The sequence below is a fragment of the Etheostoma cragini genome, chromosome 12 (genome assembly GCF_013103735.1).
Source record: "Etheostoma cragini isolate CJK2018 chromosome 12, CSU_Ecrag_1.0, whole genome shotgun sequence".
NCBI lineage: Eukaryota > Metazoa > Chordata > Actinopteri > Perciformes > Percidae > Etheostoma > Etheostoma cragini.
Genome location: NC_048418.1, coordinates 7,119,269 through 7,136,471, shown reverse-complemented (window position 1 = coordinate 7,136,471; position 17,203 = coordinate 7,119,269). Strand labels below are relative to the sequence as shown.

Genomic DNA, 17,203 nt, shown 5'->3' with positions numbered 1-17,203 from the left:
GTGTGTGTGTGTGTGTGTGTGTGTGTGTGTGTGTGTGTGTGTGTGTGTGAGAGAGAGAGAGAGAGAGAGAGACCGACAGAAGCTGAGAGACAGAGACACGCAGGAGGGAGGGGTGTCCTTGAAGAGAGGACAGAGGTGTTCAGCTGGATCTAATGTGATGGAGGAAACAACTGGAGCACACACACACACACCAAGCACTGTTGCATCAATAACATTGAAAAAATGCTTGTTGGGAGAAATTCACATGAATACAATCCGTACGACTAAATCCGTTTGTCCCGTCCAACCCTCCACAGGCCAGCCTTTTATATTGCTAGTATAGAAATGGCAGCCAGAGCGGGGCCAAGCCCCAGCCTGGCTCTCTGCATTGGGCCTCAGCATCATTATCATCATCAGCGGGTCCTCTCAGATGCACCAGCACAAGATCAAAGGAAAGCCTCTCAATCTTCTCCCCTCACTGAGGCAGCACAGAGCTGCTCTATAACTGGCATCTCGGTCCTGCGATAATCCTCCCATTGATCTACTTCACAGAGTTCAGTCTGCACCGAAGCTTCTGGTTTGGGGGTTAAAGATGCCGAGGAATGTCTGTCAGAGTTTGCAGCACTGGGTGCCAGATCTTATTAAGCCTAACGATGGCCGAGCTGTGCTTTACAGTGTCCAACAACTTGTTTTCAAGGTGCTTTGCTTATTATTGCATTTGCATAGATTCTACCCAGATCATCATTTGGGCTTTTGTAAAGGATACAAAAATAGGTTATGTGTTTAACACAAGCAATTAAAAAGCATATCCACAGCAACTTGTAGGCACTGGATGGGGGGGGGGGGATTAATTCACCTTATTTTCTAGTTCCTTCCTCTCCTTTGAAGTCCAGGAGGGGGGAGTTAGACTGGAAGGCAGAAGAGAAGAGGGTAGGGAGGAAGACAGGGAACAATAGACCAGTGAGCCATTACCTCAGCTCTGCCACTGGGCCTTCCTCTTCTCAACGTCTCCATCTACTGGGGGCTTGACAAACTGACGGCTTGTCCTGGATGATTCTGCTGACTGGCACTGCTGAGTTGACAACATGGAAGGCTGTTTACATAATGTCTGTTGTAACTCAATAAAAACCTGAATTTAAAAAAGATAACCTAGTTGGATCTCACATTACTTACCACCAACAGTTTAAAACAAAGATTTAGCTTATGTAACAACATTTCTAGGGGCAAATGGCACAGTTGCCGACGACGTGGATCACCAAATCCACACATCTTGCAGGGGTTATTAGTCTGAAATCTGCATTTTTTTTTTTAATCCATAGTTCCCCTTTAAATAAAAATTAAAAAGACATAAAATATGTTTTGAGGATATGTTTTTTTAGCTTAATGGGAAGGGTAAAGTCAATGCCACTCTCTGTCTGTAAGATCATTTAAAAATAAAAACAGACAGCAAGAGGAAGTCCCTGCACTTGGCTGGGAAATAGTCCAGCACAGAAACTGTCATGCCCAGCTCCCAATCCTAGGTCATGTTTTCAGTTTTCCTTCACATCCATGGCCTTCACATCCCTTTCTGTTTTATTTTGAAATTCACCGTGTGTTTGTGTTGCAGTTAACTTTCCTTCCGGTCTTTGTCTGCCTTCCCGCCTTGCGTGATCACCTTCCCACCCCTAATATCTTGCACCTGTGTCTAATTGTCTCCCCTCCCCCCTCGGGTGTTTACATTCACTCCCTCACTCTTTTTTCTTTACCAGATTGTCTTGTACCTTTGAGTTTACTGTTTCAGCCTAGTGTTTCTGATCTTCTGCCTGTTTTGGACCTGAGTCTCTATTAGTGTTTTTTGGATACTGACGCTAGTTTTACCTTTTTGTACTGCCTGCCAGTGTGTACAATAAATACTTTTTTTGACTGTTACTGCATGTCCTGTATCCATGACTTCCCTGTTTGGTCCGCCTGACAGAGACCCCGGAAAAACCGCAATTCATCTGGGTTGTTTTAACACTTTCTGTACATTTTGTACAGATATAAACAAACAGGATTATAATCTGTTAATTAGTGAGCTTTAGCAGTGCAGCTGTGTTGTTTTCAGTCTTTATGCTAAGCTAATCAACCGCTGGCTAAAGCTTCATATTGAGCCTATAAGAGTGATATCAATTTATTAATCTGACCTTTGGTAAGAGTAGCAAGTGATTCTTCCAGAAATGCCAAACTACACCTTTAATCTTTCTCTTTCAGCGCTAAAAACTACAATATCGAATTTAAAAAGGCTTTGGTCAAAGTGAGGACAACTCTGCTGCCAAACAAATGGACGTGTGTGAGAAATGGAGATAAGAAGAATGAGCGAGAATGTGGTTCACGTTGTAGCATGTGGTTTGGTCAGCGTGTATTAATGTGTTTTTTATTCACAGCCAACTGTGAACGTGTTGGATTAGACTTATCAAATGTTTTTTTGCCTCATAAACACTATTAATACTCAAAGGCCAACTCACACACATACATACACACAAGCACACACCTACTCACACTCCTCGGTCTTAGCCACACTATTTTTCAAAGCATGGCGAAATGCATTGATAAGCAAGTGCGCGCATGCACACACACACACACACTGCAGTGTGAAATTGGGTCAGCAGTGGAGAGTGGGCTTTAATGCTGAGCACATACGCTCTCTAAAACTGATCTGCATATTCATGTGGGTGGCTATCAAAATGACACACACACAAGTAGACACGCATAGATACATGCCTGCACATAAATAAGTACATGCATGTACACATTGGCCTGAACTTATCCATCCCACACACACACACACACACACACACACACACACACACACACAAAACAAAGCATAAAGAAAACCCTGATACTAATGCAACTGCAACTGTCAAGGACCCACAGGGGGCATTTATATTCTAATTCGGTGGTGAAAAAATAGCTTTTCCCTCTCCAAGCTGTACCATGTCAATCTTTTGCCTCCTTTTCCTTTCACTTCTCTTCCTCCATTCCCCCCACTCTCTCCCGCTGGCAAAAGCAGTGACCATCTTTCAGAGCAAAGTGAAGTCTGACTGATGCCGGCTGCCCAGCAGAACAGCTCTCATTACTTTAGAACTTGTGAGTGAGTCGTAACGTTGTCAAGTCTTAAACATGCTCACATTTCTCCAAAAACGATATTCAAGCCCCAAAAACAGAAAATCACCAGGAATCTTCTGCTGCGGAGCTTTGAAGAGAGTTGGAGGAAGAGAGGCAGCCTCAAAGAAAGGTGTAAATGAAGGGGAGGAAAGGGAAGAAAACGAGGAAGATGGAGAAAGGCAGAGAGAATGAGAGGTCTTTCCCTGAGGAAATACTCGTCAAAAACCCCTACTTTGCGTTTTCGACTTTTTCAGCGATGAACAACAGTTATCTCTGACAAAGCATTTTTTTTGCTTATTTGCAGACGAAGGGAGGAGACGGGGCTCAAGTTGGAACGTGAGAAACTGAAAGGATGTAACAAAGGTTTAGAGCCAGTAAGCAGATAGCTCTGAAGGCCGCTAGGGGCCGGGGAGAGGATGGGGGAGGGGGGAAGGGAAGGGGTGGTCGTGGTGGTGTCTTTTGAAGAGAGAGATGGTAGGGGAAGGAGAAAGGAGGAGACGGAGAGAATGAGACATAGAGAGAGTGTGTGTCTCCTGTGTATGTGTTTGGGGACCCACACAGTGAGGCCTGAGCATGTGATTTATTTCAGAATACTAATGTCTCTTTGATCTCCTCTGCTTAAAATACACCCTGCTGGGATTTTGGGTACACACACACGCCAACACATGCACACGACACAACTGCATATACCGGTATGTATTTATATACAAGTCAGCACACACCCGTACATACCTGCGAGCACACACACCCACATTAATATGGTTGTATCCCCTTGACTGACTGCTAAGCAGGACTCATTATGCACACATCCTCACACGTGTCACACACACACACACACACAAACACACACATCCTCCAGGGTGTCTAATCTACTTTAACTATCGTCAAATCCATAGAGATCCAATTACAAAGATAGAGGGATATTTGTTTTTCTCTATGCATGCTAAAAGACTCATTAAATTTCCATGTAAAGATGAAATTATTTGATACACCACAAACGTCTTTTCATTTTCATAATTGTAATGGAATATGTTTTTAATTGGGGATCCTGTGACTGTTTCTGTCTACCTCAGCTGCATTTCCAGGCCACTTATCTTTTACAAGGATTAAAAGACACACACACACAAAAAAAAAACTGAAACGTGGCATACTCTACTAACCTTTCTTGAATGTACTTACCTTTCTTGATACGTTCATTTCGTCATTATTCCAAGACTGGGTCATGGGTCCTACAGCGTATCCCGGAATGCACAGGGCAGAAGGCAGTCAATCAAAGAGCTAACAAAGAACACAAGGAAAAAAATATTCAAATGGAGAATTTTCAGACCTCTTGAGTTATTTGTCTCTCCTTACTCAAAAAAATAAAACTGCATTAAATGTAAATGTTAGATAGATACATGTTTCAGGTAGTGTTACAATAGGAGATAGTGTGAGCCCCAGCCCCGAGTAATACACAAACTTAATGATAAAGGAATTCAACTTTAAACATAACCACAGCTCTAATTTTCTGGGCTAGGTTATTGTCCATCAATATTAGAAGTACACACTACTACCTTCCATTGCAGGTCTCTTGACCACTTAACGAGATTTAGCCATGTTAGATGGTAAAATGACAATGCTAATGTGCTGATGTTTCTAAGGTTATGTTTATTGTTTGCAGGGGCGGAGCTAGAAGGGGGGCACAAGGTGGCATCGGTCCACCCTGAACAGTGGCAGTGCATGGCAAATTTTGAAAAGGAAACTTGTGATCTCAGTATGGAGATTATATTACCTTATGGTTACATAATGACTTTTGAAACAAATTCCGGAAGTTGAATGTAATTCAAAGAGAATCACATGACAATCGATACTAATCAAATGCTAAAATTACTACATGAATGTATATTTTTTATAAATGTGTTGGCCAGCGTTAGAAAATCTCACCATTATCACGCCTACCCGCATGTAAAAACAAAATGCTTTTGTCACGTCACTATTGATGAACAATAAAGTTAGTAACACACAATTCAATATTCCTTCATTTGTAATTTTTGTGCACCAGCCCCATATAAAAAGGAACTTGTGTTTCGCACATCCACCAGTCTATAAAGAAGTTAACACAAGGCATTGTCATATCTTAGGGCACGAAGCTAACTTTATGTTTGAAAGATTGAGTAACGTTAGAAGTACTATTTTAAATGAATTTAAAATTGACATTCCCCTAAGTCAAAATGCTACTGTTGTCATTAATTAGCTTGTTCTTGTTTTATTGTTGACCTCTTTTATAGGCCTTGATATTAAGTTCTTGGTTTATATTGTTTTGCCTTTTTTGGGTAAATAAAAAGACTTCTTTTTCATTCAAAACTCCTGTTTTCATTAACTCACTGCTTAATTGGTCCCTGACAGTGGTGTTTTTGGGAAGGTCATGGGATGACCAAAGTCATTAGGATATGTCTTAACTGTAAAATTCACTTCAATCCAACTAGTAAGTGTTGAGATATTTAACTGTGGACCAAAGTGGTGGTCCAACTGACCAACAGAGCGTGACCATGCCTAGTGGCTAAATGGCTAAATGGAATAGCTTGTAAGAAACAGCTCCTTCACTTTATGACGTTTGGTACATCACATGAGTTGTTTGAACATTTTGAAAATTGCAGTAAGACTATGGCAAATTCATCTGGTTTGTCCACTCATAATTCACTTACTACCTTCCTAAATGTCCCAAGTGAGCTTGGATAAACCCCAGCTGTTAACTGTTAACATATGGTACAAGCACAATTGGTTGCTTGATAAACTGGTATCTGCCTTTTCTATAATTCTTTCTTGTATAATTACAATTCAACATAATTAGGCAGCTCTGCACAATATTAATTAGCTGTGGACAAGCTGGGACACAGGCTCTTGGACACTTTAGTGCGTGCAAGCATTTTACTGCAATGTACTGATGGGATTTTAAATTTCTGAAATTGTAGCATAGTCTATAGCTGCTCCCCCACACTTCTCTGAGATTTTGTCATTGAGTTTAAGTGTTTTAGAGTGTGTTTTCTTTTAATACTTTCTGCATGTGTGTCCATCATGCTCAGTCTAGCATCCCTCCTCCTGCAAGCCCTGAGTCTCAGTTGATACATGGAATCTGTCAGAAACCCCAGCTCTCCTCCATGATGAACACCTCCAGCAGCAGCCTCAGGGACATCAGTGCATGCAGCTGCTGGCCCATGTCCTCTGGGTTTTCCAACCTTCCTCTTCACCGCAGAGATATAGCAGCTTGGTGAGGCCACCACTCATGAGGGGCTGCCTCAGGGTGGCACCATGCACCAAATCAAGGGTTGTGAAACTGGATGTAGTCTAACATTAGACAAAGGTAGATGATCCGACCTGCTTAGATGCTAGCAGCTAGAGGCCTCTAAAAACCAAATCCAGAATTATAGGCTTCATTCCTAATTTAAATATTTATTTAAAGCAGCTATAATATAGCCATGAAACGACAATGTCATATCCAACATTCGTCATCTTTATACACGAAAATCATTTCCTTTTTTAATTCATATACACCCCTCCACTACTTAATCAAGACAGTGTTTCTTTTTCAATCATGAGGCATGCAGCGTTCATCAGCCAGCCTTCAATGTTTGCAGCCATATCAACAAAAGGTCTATGTAATGGTTGGTATAATTGTTATTTTTAAATCATTAACTAGGCATCTGTAGCCTATGCAATCAAGAGGATTCCTCTAACAGACCAACAATCTCAGCTCTACAGGATGCATAGAAAACTAGACACACTGACGGTCATCCTGACAAAGTTGTTCGGGTGACCTCCGCCTGGAGCTGCTCTCTGGGTCAAACAAGGCCTGACAGCCCTTACAGGAGCACAACAGCCCCAGCCTAGTGTTTCTAAAGTAGACGGCGCCATCATGTGGCCACTATGTTGCAAGCGTCGAGAAGGCGGAGCAAAAAATGAGGAGTTAGCCCGAACTTGCCCGGCTTCTTTCTTACGTTTTTAAATCGGGAACGGGAAGTAAGGCCGAAATGGTTCGCGAGGAGCTGGCGGTGCGTCTCAACGACAAAGAGTATAAAAACTGGCTGAAAGCTGGACGATGTCTTCTCATACTGAAGGATGGTCTGCATCCCTTCATAAACGACCAAATGAGAGCTTTCCATAGAGATCTGCTTAATCAAAACACTCTGCTACGGAAACCGTGTGTGATTTCTTGCAAACCCAGAGGGAATAAGGTTAGGGCATACGTGCAGTTTAGCGTCCAAAAATTCCACTATGGCCAGGTCACGAAGATTGGTTTGACCTGGAGTGGTTAGGGGTTTGGGTTAGGGTAACGTTACGGAGAATTTTGGCCAACAAACTGAACGTGTACTTAAGTTTATAGTCTCTAAACTCTGTTTAGTTATGGAAACATAATTCTTGTAAGTCGTAAATCTCCAGTGGTAGGCCACAAACTGTGATACTCAAAAGCTGGAATTTCTGTATTTTCTCTTATTCTTACAGTAGCAACTTGCCTCACAATAACTTCCGTCGTTAGCATAACGTAACGCGCTTGTGTGTGTGTGTGTGTGTGTGTGTGTGTGTGTGTGTGTGTGTGTGTGTGTGTGTGTGTGTGTGTGCGTGTGCGTGCGCGCGCCTAGCTTTTCTCAGCGTGCAGGATGTGTTCCGAGTGGCAGACAGTGATCCTAAGTCACCACAGACAACCAGATGCCACAGTGAACTGGGACAACTGTTTCCCTCCCAACTGGAGAACAGACCACTGGGAACTGGCCAAGGTACACACACGCACACGCACACGCACACACACACACACACGCAGTCAGTTGAACAGTTGTCATAAACAACACAAGCACAGTGAGCCCCCGGATTTCACAGGAAATTACCTTTGTGGGTGTGCAACACAGCAAAAGGTGAAAGTTGCCAAAGCAAGCAGGTTTAAGGAGCCGCTAATGCCTTTTTTCTATTATTGATTAATCTGACGATGTTGTCTTAGTTATTTTGTGTATGTAAAAGATTTTAATACATGCATCAGCCCAAGATTATCACTGTTGATTGCCAACCAGCAGTCCAAAACCCAAAACAATTATTTTAACTGTCATATAATCAATTCAGTTTATTTTAGAGGGGGTATTGCTGGTATTGCAAATAAAATGCAGGGTTATACATGGGTTAAAAATTATTTGTTTTATGTTCCTCCATCACCATCTGGTACGCTGCTGCCACTGCTAAGGACAAGCACATCATCCTCTCCACTTAGAAGGTGATAGGCTGCAATCTGTCGTATCTCCAGGACCTGTACACCTCCAGAATGCTGAGGCGGCAGAAAAGATTGTGGCCAATCCTTTTTCACCCCGGACAAAGAACTGTTTTAACCTCTCCCCTCTGGAAGAAGGTTGCGGACCAAAACTTCACTCCACAAAATCAGTTTCTTCCTCTCTGCAGCAAGGCCCTGGACCACCACTGACACAACTTTCTCTCTCTCTCTCTCTCTCTCTCTCTCTAGGCTTACATGCCACGAGGTCAGGGGAAAGTCAAGGGGGCGGATCAATGTGATGCCTCGGCTCTGCTCAACCTAATCAACTACTGTGATTGTTTCCGATCTGTGGATCCAAAATTTGTGAGAGAGGTAAACAGTCATATTGTTTCAAAATGAGCATGCCATGCATTGTCACGTTGTGAAGTCAAGCCTTACATACCAGGGGGCAGAGGCATAAAACTTGTAGGTTCAAAACTAAAACTCCAAAATGGCCTCAAAATTAAATGGTTGTGAACACCAGAAAGTGATGGCAGGAGAATTACAAAAAGCGGAACAAAAAACTGAGCACACAACCGTCAATAAAGGAAAAGTTACCGATGCACATTGAATAGCATAATTTAAACTGCTAGGAGGGAAAAGATGCAACCATGTGCATTCAACTCACCACCATAATAAGTTGCATGTTGGATTCAGTTTCCCACCTTACTTTAGACTTTTAATGTTGAATGCATATGAAATATTTTGAATCGACAACTTAGCTTTGGAACATATCAGTGACCTGTCCGGGAAGTAAAGATTGAGGAGTTTAATTACAAAACAAAGAGATTTGTATTGTAGATTGATCCAGAGATTGATTCATCATTGCTGGAGGGTGATATGTTTGTTTTGCCTTTCGACCGGGATTCTAGGTGATCCGGTACAGGAACGAGTTGATGCACTCTTATGAGTTCCGGGTGAAGGATGAATGGATGAGCCAATACCAAGCCACTGTGAAAAAGGTTGTGCGGCAGTTCAGCCACGTACCACAGATGGCGAAAGTTGGCCACCAGGTCGAGGAGGTGAGCGTGTTTGTCTGTGTGTGTGCCGCTGCTGCATCCCTGTTGTTTTGTGTCACAGTGTGTGTTCATGTGCATTTTGTCTGTCCAGATGCTCAGCGTGGATTTGTCAATATGTGTCTCTGGTTTGGACCGAATGGATTCTGCTAACATGGATGGAATCGAGTGTGATTCTCTCAGCCAATGGGAGGCCAGCGCCAACTTAATTAGCCAATGGGAGGCTGAGTTGCTACAAGAAAGTCTGCACGGGTTACTTCATGCTGCTGCTGATGATACAATGACTCCGGTGCGAATTACATATATGTCCATGTGCACTTGCACACTTATAAATAATGTATATAAAAAAAGTTGTCACATTATTTTAACTGACTCTGTCTTTTCCTTAGGACACTGAGCAGCTGAAAAAACTGTGTAGTTTCCTCCAAACCAACAGAGATCTGGGTGAGAGGTTTTCTGAAGAGCTCCAGGCCATCAACTCACTAGAGGCCAGAGAATAAAAAAGAAGAAAGTGGTGAAAAAGACAACAAGGATCATATTGCGCATGGTATTTACTGTCTGAAATAAGTCAAGGTCAGAATTGAAGCAGATCAAGGGATTTGTGACAAGATTGTTCATGTGTAAAGTATGTCATTGAAAATGTAAATAACAAATCTGACAAAACCCATTGATTCACTGACAGATCTTTATTTTTGTATTTAACGTAAAGTGCTCATATTATGCTCATTTTCAGGTTTATAATTGTATTTAGAGGTTGTACAAGAATAGGTTAACATGGTTTAATTTTCAACACTATATTTTTGCCATACTGCACATTGCTGCAGCTCTTCTTTTCACCCTGTGTGTTGAGCTCTCTGTTTTAGCTACAGAGTGAGGCATCTCACTTCTGTTCCGTCTTTGTTGGGGTCCCACATGTGCAGTAGCTAGGGACTACTAGCCAGTCAGAAGAAGAGTTTGAGGGTGTGCCAGGCTAGCAGCTAGGTGAGCATTATAACTTGGTTACAAAGTAACGTGCATTTGTCATGGAAGTAAAGGCTGGACTACAATACAGCAGTTTGGAGCAGTTTGTGAACAGTGTTTTCTGTTGGAGATGGTAAGTCCCTTTGCGGTGGACTTTGGGCCTTTTCCCTTTGTAAACCTTAACATGCACAAAAAAGATATATAACACAGTAAAGGAAAGGGCAAAAACAAAATATAAGTACTTTATCTTAAAATAATGATGAGAACCATCTTAATAAAAAAAATACTCATGGCTGGAGACATAACTTATTACACCTATCTGCTGCTGTATAGACAGTAAGTATGTTAATTACACCTATACACATTCCTGGCTTAGTAGAGTTACCTTGTGAGGCTTTACAGAGGACCAAGTTACTCTGTTAATTATTTTTAAATTGTACTAGTCTGGTTCTGAGTTCCAGCAATGGTTTTTTTATAACCTAGGTCTGTAAAATGTGAAAGATAGTTTAAGATCAGCCTCCCAGGTTAATTTAAGATTATAGACTGTGTTTTCGGCCTGTCTTGTTTTTAAATGAACAAAGAAATTATCAATAAATTCAGCCCTAGTTTGAATTATCATGACCATTAGACAATGTCTTATTCTGTCTAAATTGTTGTTAGTTTTATTTAGTTAAAGACGCAGAATAAGGACTTCATGTAACCATTGTAATAAAAAAAAATGCTTTGGCATACTTCTTGTCTTTAAGTAAAAGCTGTGGAGACCGCAACAAATCAAACCTCAGCTCGGTTGGATGCCTTGTTTTTGTGCACGTGTGGGCGGGTGGATTGGTTGGGGACGTTGCTCTATGCACGTTTCTGTCAGCTGAAACTCATAAACCTCTGTCTTCTGACTTTATCATAAACCACTTTCACACAGCTTTTAAATCCTAACAGTGTTTTCCTGCACAACATCCTGACAGGGAAAAAAATAGGTTAATTGCTGTCAGAGTCCAACAGATAATATTTAATTTCATAATAGGCTACATTGTGAGAAAAACTCCTGTGTACACACAGGGGTTATCAGAAAGGCAAAATTGTGGAGCTAACTGAGCAATTACTTGTTCTATGTGAGAATATATGTTTTATGTGACCAGAAAAAAAAAAAACATGTCAAAGCCAGAAATATACTTTTCAACTCAACAGATAAAAGCCATTATCCTGGTTAGACAAAGTGCATGACTTATAAGGTGCAGTTGCACAACAACAAAAAGTGTGAAAACCAGACAAGCTTTTCCTGTCTCAGCGTTTCCCACACTCTGCTGCCACAGCATGCTGCACCCTCACACCCTTAAACACACACACACACACACACACTCACTTATAGGCGCCTGTCTCAGAGGCAACATGGAGATGGAGGGGTTGCTGGTCCGGTCTATTTACTACGGGAGAATTGGAAGCGGAGCCACAGAGAGCCTGCTGGAGAGGTTTGGACACGATGGCAGCTTTCTGCTGAGAGACAGCGAGACAGTGCACGGGGCCTACTGTCTGTGTGTGAGGTGAGCTGTGAGAGTGGTTTTACAATGATTCATGTCCAGTTTGTAACACCTTTATGGGTGTGTTGGTTCATTTAAGCTGTGTACTCACTTGTAAATACACTGAGCATGTTTTATTTATAGTAACATAACAATTTTTATCTCATGTGCAGGCAAGCTGATGCAAGCTTTTACACAATATCTTGTTAAACACATTTGTAATACAATGAATTACTAATATTTGTAATGATTTACAGGCATACATACGTAGACTTTCAAAATGAATGCACAGCAACAAGGTGGGATCAAATAATTTAACATATAAATAGTTTTAATTGTTACATTTGTATGCTGTATTTTTGTGTATAATAGTGAAACAATATTTTTTACAACCTATATTTGTTATTTATTAATACTTTGAGTGCATTCACAAACACAAAATTTGAAAAATAAAACAATTTAAAGTATAAATAATTGGAAATCCAAATCTACAGTGTGGTCATTTTATTAAAGTAGAACACTATAAACATGGACAACAATATACTGACAGTGGTGGAAGAAGTACTCATAGTAATAGTAGTAGATATTTTACTTTAACTTACTTTTAATGGTTAAAGTCCTGCATTCAAAATGTAATGCTAAAACTATTATAGGAATTGTATTCCTGATTTATTACTGTCCAAGCAACATCTGAATGTCTAAGCCGCATCACATTCGCATCATCTGAACATGGTTATTTTAACAGCTGTATGTTCTGCTGGGTTGTTTGTTTCATAACAATGGATATTTTATAAATTGATCATATGTTTGCCATATAAAATCTTGATTGGAAAAGTAATCAGTATCTGTAGCTGTCAGATAAATAGAGTAAAACATTATATCCCTCTGAAATGTCGTGGGGTCGAAGGATAAGCTAGTATTAAATGGGCCTATTCAAGAAAGGTACAAGCACTTCAAATTTGTACTTACATATTAATTGTGTAAAAAATTCTACAAGCTTTGTTTCAAGTAGTTCAACCATAATATTTTAAAGGTCTAGATGGCCTAATAAGAATTACAGCCGTAAGTTGTTACATTTTTTCATATCTACAAACTTTGTCAGTGCTTCAAAATCTGAGTGTACCAGACTTTGAAACGTATTTAGGCTACATAAAGAATCCATATACAACATTTTTGAAAGACAAACACAATTATAATAGCGAGTGAAAAAATAAGAAAAACGAAAATTGAGTTCCTAAAGCCTGCTTATAATGTATCCTAACACCACTGTGCAGAACACGTAAGTGAAATAGTTCAGCCTCTGCCCAGATCTCGTTACATTTATTTATTACAACACGTGAGTACACAGTTTCAGATTTTACACATTCACAGCAAATCTCTTAAAATTCCTATACTTGGTGTTTGGCAGGAAAGCACCGTATGTGCACACCTACAGGATTGTTCGCTCTGCCGAGGGCTGGTGTCTTCAGGTGGGTGAACATCTTCAAGCAGATCACACATCACACAAGTATGATATTTATGGTATGTGTGATTGGCAGGATTCAAGAGTCAGACCGCAGAATTTTAGGACCCTGGAAACACTGATAGAGAGCTACAGAAGGGGTACAGGCTCAGATGTCGGTATAGCCCCCCTCACAAACCCACTGGACAAAACCCAGCTACAGTACACCAGCTCTAGACAAGGTATGACACACACACATACACACAAACAACACACTTGTTTACTACAGGTAAATATGGCCAATGCACTCACACAGGCACAAACACACACAGATACCCACAGTGAGTTTATTTTCAAGTATGAAAATGTCTGTTGTGACTGATGGATCATATACTCTGTCAACTCTAACACATTTTCAATGCTGTCTACAGAGATAGTCTACATGGAAACGTGTAGCAGCAGCAGCTAAGTCTACTGAAGACTGACAGAACGACGCCATTAATTAAGTGGACAGAAAAGAAGCGAGTAACAGTATGTAGCACGCCAAGGCATCTGTGTACTGTCTGTCATATTTTTGCAGTGCTTTTCTTTCTTTTTTTAATTTATGATTTAGTCACTTTAGTATAAGTTTGAAGCCAAAACTTCCCAGTCTGTGTATTACATTTGACAAGATTATCAAAAAGAAGCCACTGTAGTGCACGCAAACCTTGTCAATTGCAAGAACACATTTGACACCTTGAACTGTTTTTAAATTGCAATTCGAGTGAGTGTGGAACATTGTTTTTTGTAGAAGAAAAAAAAGGATGCTGTGCAAATATATCACACACTAACTATTGTGGTGGTTTTATTTCAGAACACCTGTGGCCTTCATATGTGGTCCGTTGTTGGGTGTGAGAAAGGCTGTGTTTGCCTGTCAGTACAAAAATGGTTTCCAAACTAATGGCCTCAGTGATATGTCTCTGGTCACCTGTGTGTATTATGATGTTTTGTGTGATGAAAGAAAAACGGTTTTACATTGTTGTGTGGTGGTGTATTGTAATTGTTTTTTTGTCTGCAAACACAGAAAAAGAGTTGATGGCTTTTCATGTTTTATTTCTGCTTGGGGAAGTCACCCTTGTGTACAGTGATCTACTTAATCCATGTGGTTTGTCTGCATGCATGTTATCTTATCTGAAGCCACTGTAGCAGAACAGGGTATATGCAGCACAGGAAATGTAGCAATCCAGGAAAGGCAGGCTTAAAATAGTGACCACACTTATTTCAAAGTGTGACTTTATATATTTTTCAGCACAAGGTTTTTCTCAGTTTTTGGCAATACCCAACCGACAAGCCCATTTTTTTAGGTCGTATAATTAGCTCACACTGATCTTAATCTTGCATGAAAAAAGGGAAATGTGTGTTTGCTGTACTCGACATACAGTAAATGTCAATCTGCCAGACTAAACTTGAATCCGAGCTTTAATGTTTTCAGTCTGAAGTATCTGCTAAATGTTCCAGTAAACATATTTTGTGCAAAATGCAGTCATAAAGCAAATAAACAACTTTGACCCATGGCTGTGGCCTCCAAAAGTACCATTTGACTTAAACCTGCAATGATGTTGTTACTATCAGAGCACTGCGGCAAGCTGAGCAGGACTTCTTTACTTGTGTCAGAGGTTACATCCACACTGCTACAATGTTAATGTACATTTAAAGAAACCTGCAACAGCGTTGGTTGACATTTGTTAGCAACTACTAACTAACGTTACCTAGAGCAATTTATGGTTGCAGACTTTGTTGCAGCCCGGGGATTGCCAAAACTGTTAACTGCGGTAAAGCTCATGGGAAAAGATTATTTGTTCTGAATGGTTTCAGTTCTTGTTAAAGTGTGTTTTAATTAGTGTTCTGATAATGTTTTGGGTGTGCATTTATGTTATCTGGGATTTAGTTTTGTAGGGTTGATTTAATGTTCATGTTTATTCATCTTTATTGTTGCACCATGACCGAGATCCGGGTGAGGACTGACTGTTTCTGGGCAGTGATGTTCAATTGTTGGGAGTGGATTTTTTAATGAAACTTTCTGAACAGTGTATTGCATTGAAAACCACAATGCTGTATATATTAATTAACTTGCTATTCATATGAAGTGTGTATTGTTCTAAAACTATTTTGTAAAAAGGAAAAAACATTTATGTAAAATGGCCTGATAGTTCCTATGTGTTCTTGTGTATGTTTAAAGATTTATTGCATAGTTTTGATGTCCCTCATGAGGAATTCTATGTGATTAAAAACATTAAAGAGACTTCAGAAGAGGTAATTATCATCAATTGATTTTCTGCGTGCGAGAGTCGCCAGAGATACTATTTTCTGAACATAGCCATGCTGAGAAATAAAAAGAGTTTTGTGGACCTGAAAGTCTTAATTAGATTTGTATCAACTCATTAGGCAGCTGCTTGAATAAAACAGATGTTCATTAATATTAACATGTTTCGCACTAAAGCTTTAACTTAAAATGCTTAATATTTATGTTTACTAATGATTTTTAGTCATGGCCTCTAATGTAAACTTGAATTGTCTACGGCATCAACTTACCACTCAGTGTTAATACAACTTAGCCTGTTAAGTTTCATCTTGTGTAACAACTTAAATGGTTAAAGGTTTCTGGCGTTTTTTTCCAAGGGATAGAGCTATAAAAAAAAAAAAACGCTTTACATTTTTAATTCTTGTGTTTTATTTGCAATGTTGGGTTACTGGCAGACACTGCTCCTCGCTACCGTGCATTTATGCGCTACTTGGAAACTACAAATCACAAAGTCACCAATGAAAAGGGAACTCTCTGCTGAGTTCAATGATACCTCTTACAAGACTCTACGTCATACAGTTCATTAGCTGTGAATTGGGCGAGGCAAAAGCATAGGGGTTGGAGTAAACTATCACGTGTATAAGGAACTCTCTGCCGAGTTCACTGATACCTCACATAAGACTACCTTAAACGGGTCACCAGTTATGAAGGGAGCATGGATTAAGCATAGAGGACAGGCCAATCCATTACCTACGAAGAAGGAACTCTGCTGAGTTCAATGATACCTCACACAAGGATAACTTAAAAGGTTCAAAAGCCATTTAATATGAGGGGGCATGGCCTAAGTACATGGGCGTGGTTAAATTATTGGGGGTGGCTCAGTATTACATGTAGACCACACATTATAAGTTTCATAAGTTTCATGAAATATGGATGAGGTTTGTCATATAAAGCTAATTTCCTGTTGCCATGCTCAATGACTTTTTAGCCAATATCAGCCTGTTAATGGCGTCAGGGTTGGACTCTTATAAATCCTGAAAAGCCAATTGAACAATGTACACACAAGTTACAGCCGCTTCCGGTTTCAATGGCAAAACGCACAACATGGCTGCCTCGCCACGGCCATGCCCTATGACAACCTTTTTTTTTTGTTTTGATAACTTTTCATCTATAATTTCTTAAGATAGCACATACCAAATTTGATGTTGATCGGATGAAACCTCTAGGAGGAGTTTGTTAAAGCACAACATGGAAATGGTCAAAACTGCACTAATTCTAACTTTCAATTCAAAATGGCGGTCTCTCCCTGTTGAGTTTAGGGTTTGGCTCCAGTGAGCCTTTTTGTACATCTTTACATGCTACATATGTGTACCCTGTTTCGTTAATTAAACGTGCTGCTTAGTGAGCCATTTTTGTGAGCTTATTGTTATTGTTTTAATGTAATGTCTTGTCTTTTATGTTCTGTTCCCTGTTTATTACTCTATTTATTGTTTCATGTCATAGTCCGTGTTTGCTCCCTTGTCTTGTCCAGGTAGAGTTCCTGTCTTTTGTTGTTCCCTGAGTGTCTATTCGGTTTCTTTTTTTCTTATTTTCAGGGAGAATAAAACTACTCTGAGCTGAATT

At 40.2% G+C, this 17,203-nt stretch overlaps 2 protein-coding genes across 2 annotated transcripts; both read left to right on the top strand.

The window, feature by feature from the left end:
* Nucleotides 1-7,029: 7,029 nt before the first annotated feature.
* LOC117954733 (uncharacterized protein CXorf38-like) lies at nt 7,030-10,567 on the top strand. The gene is made up of 6 exons (XM_034888695.1): nt 7,030-7,313; nt 7,719-7,853; nt 8,582-8,704; nt 9,244-9,393; nt 9,482-9,676; nt 9,777-10,567. Exons 1-6 carry the CDS (start codon nt 7,110-7,112, stop codon nt 9,885-9,887), a joined length of 918 nt encoding a protein of 305 aa, XP_034744586.1. The 5' UTR covers nt 7,030-7,109; the 3' UTR covers nt 9,888-10,567.
* A 1,001-nt stretch (nt 10,568-11,568) lies between these two features.
* LOC117954823 (SH2 domain-containing protein 1A-like) lies at nt 11,569-14,312 on the top strand. Its single transcript, XM_034888837.1, has 4 exons — nt 11,569-11,882; nt 13,267-13,327; nt 13,397-13,541; nt 13,731-14,312. Exons 1-4 carry the CDS (start codon nt 11,656-11,658, stop codon nt 13,766-13,768), a joined length of 471 nt encoding a protein of 156 aa, XP_034744728.1. The 5' UTR covers nt 11,569-11,655; the 3' UTR covers nt 13,769-14,312.
* Nucleotides 14,313-17,203: the final 2,891 nt, after the last annotated feature.

Coding starts and splice junctions, on each gene's coding strand:
- LOC117954823 (XM_034888837.1), top strand. CDS start 11,656: ATGCTGCACCCTCACACCCTTAAACACACACACACACACACACACTCA. Junction 13,328..13,396: donor CCGAGGGCTGGTGTCTTCAG/GTGGGTGAACAT, acceptor TGTGATTGGCAG/GATTCAAGAGTCAGACCGCA. Junction 13,542..13,730: donor GTACACCAGCTCTAGACAAG/GTATGACACACA, acceptor TGCTGTCTACAG/AGATAGTCTACATGGAAACG.
- LOC117954733 (XM_034888695.1), top strand. CDS start 7,110: ATGGTTCGCGAGGAGCTGGCGGTGCGTCTCAACGACAAAGAGTATAAA. Junction 9,394..9,481: donor TTGGCCACCAGGTCGAGGAG/GTGAGCGTGTTT, acceptor TTGTCTGTCCAG/ATGCTCAGCGTGGATTTGTC. Junction 9,677..9,776: donor CTGATGATACAATGACTCCG/GTGCGAATTACA, acceptor TCTTTTCCTTAG/GACACTGAGCAGCTGAAAAA.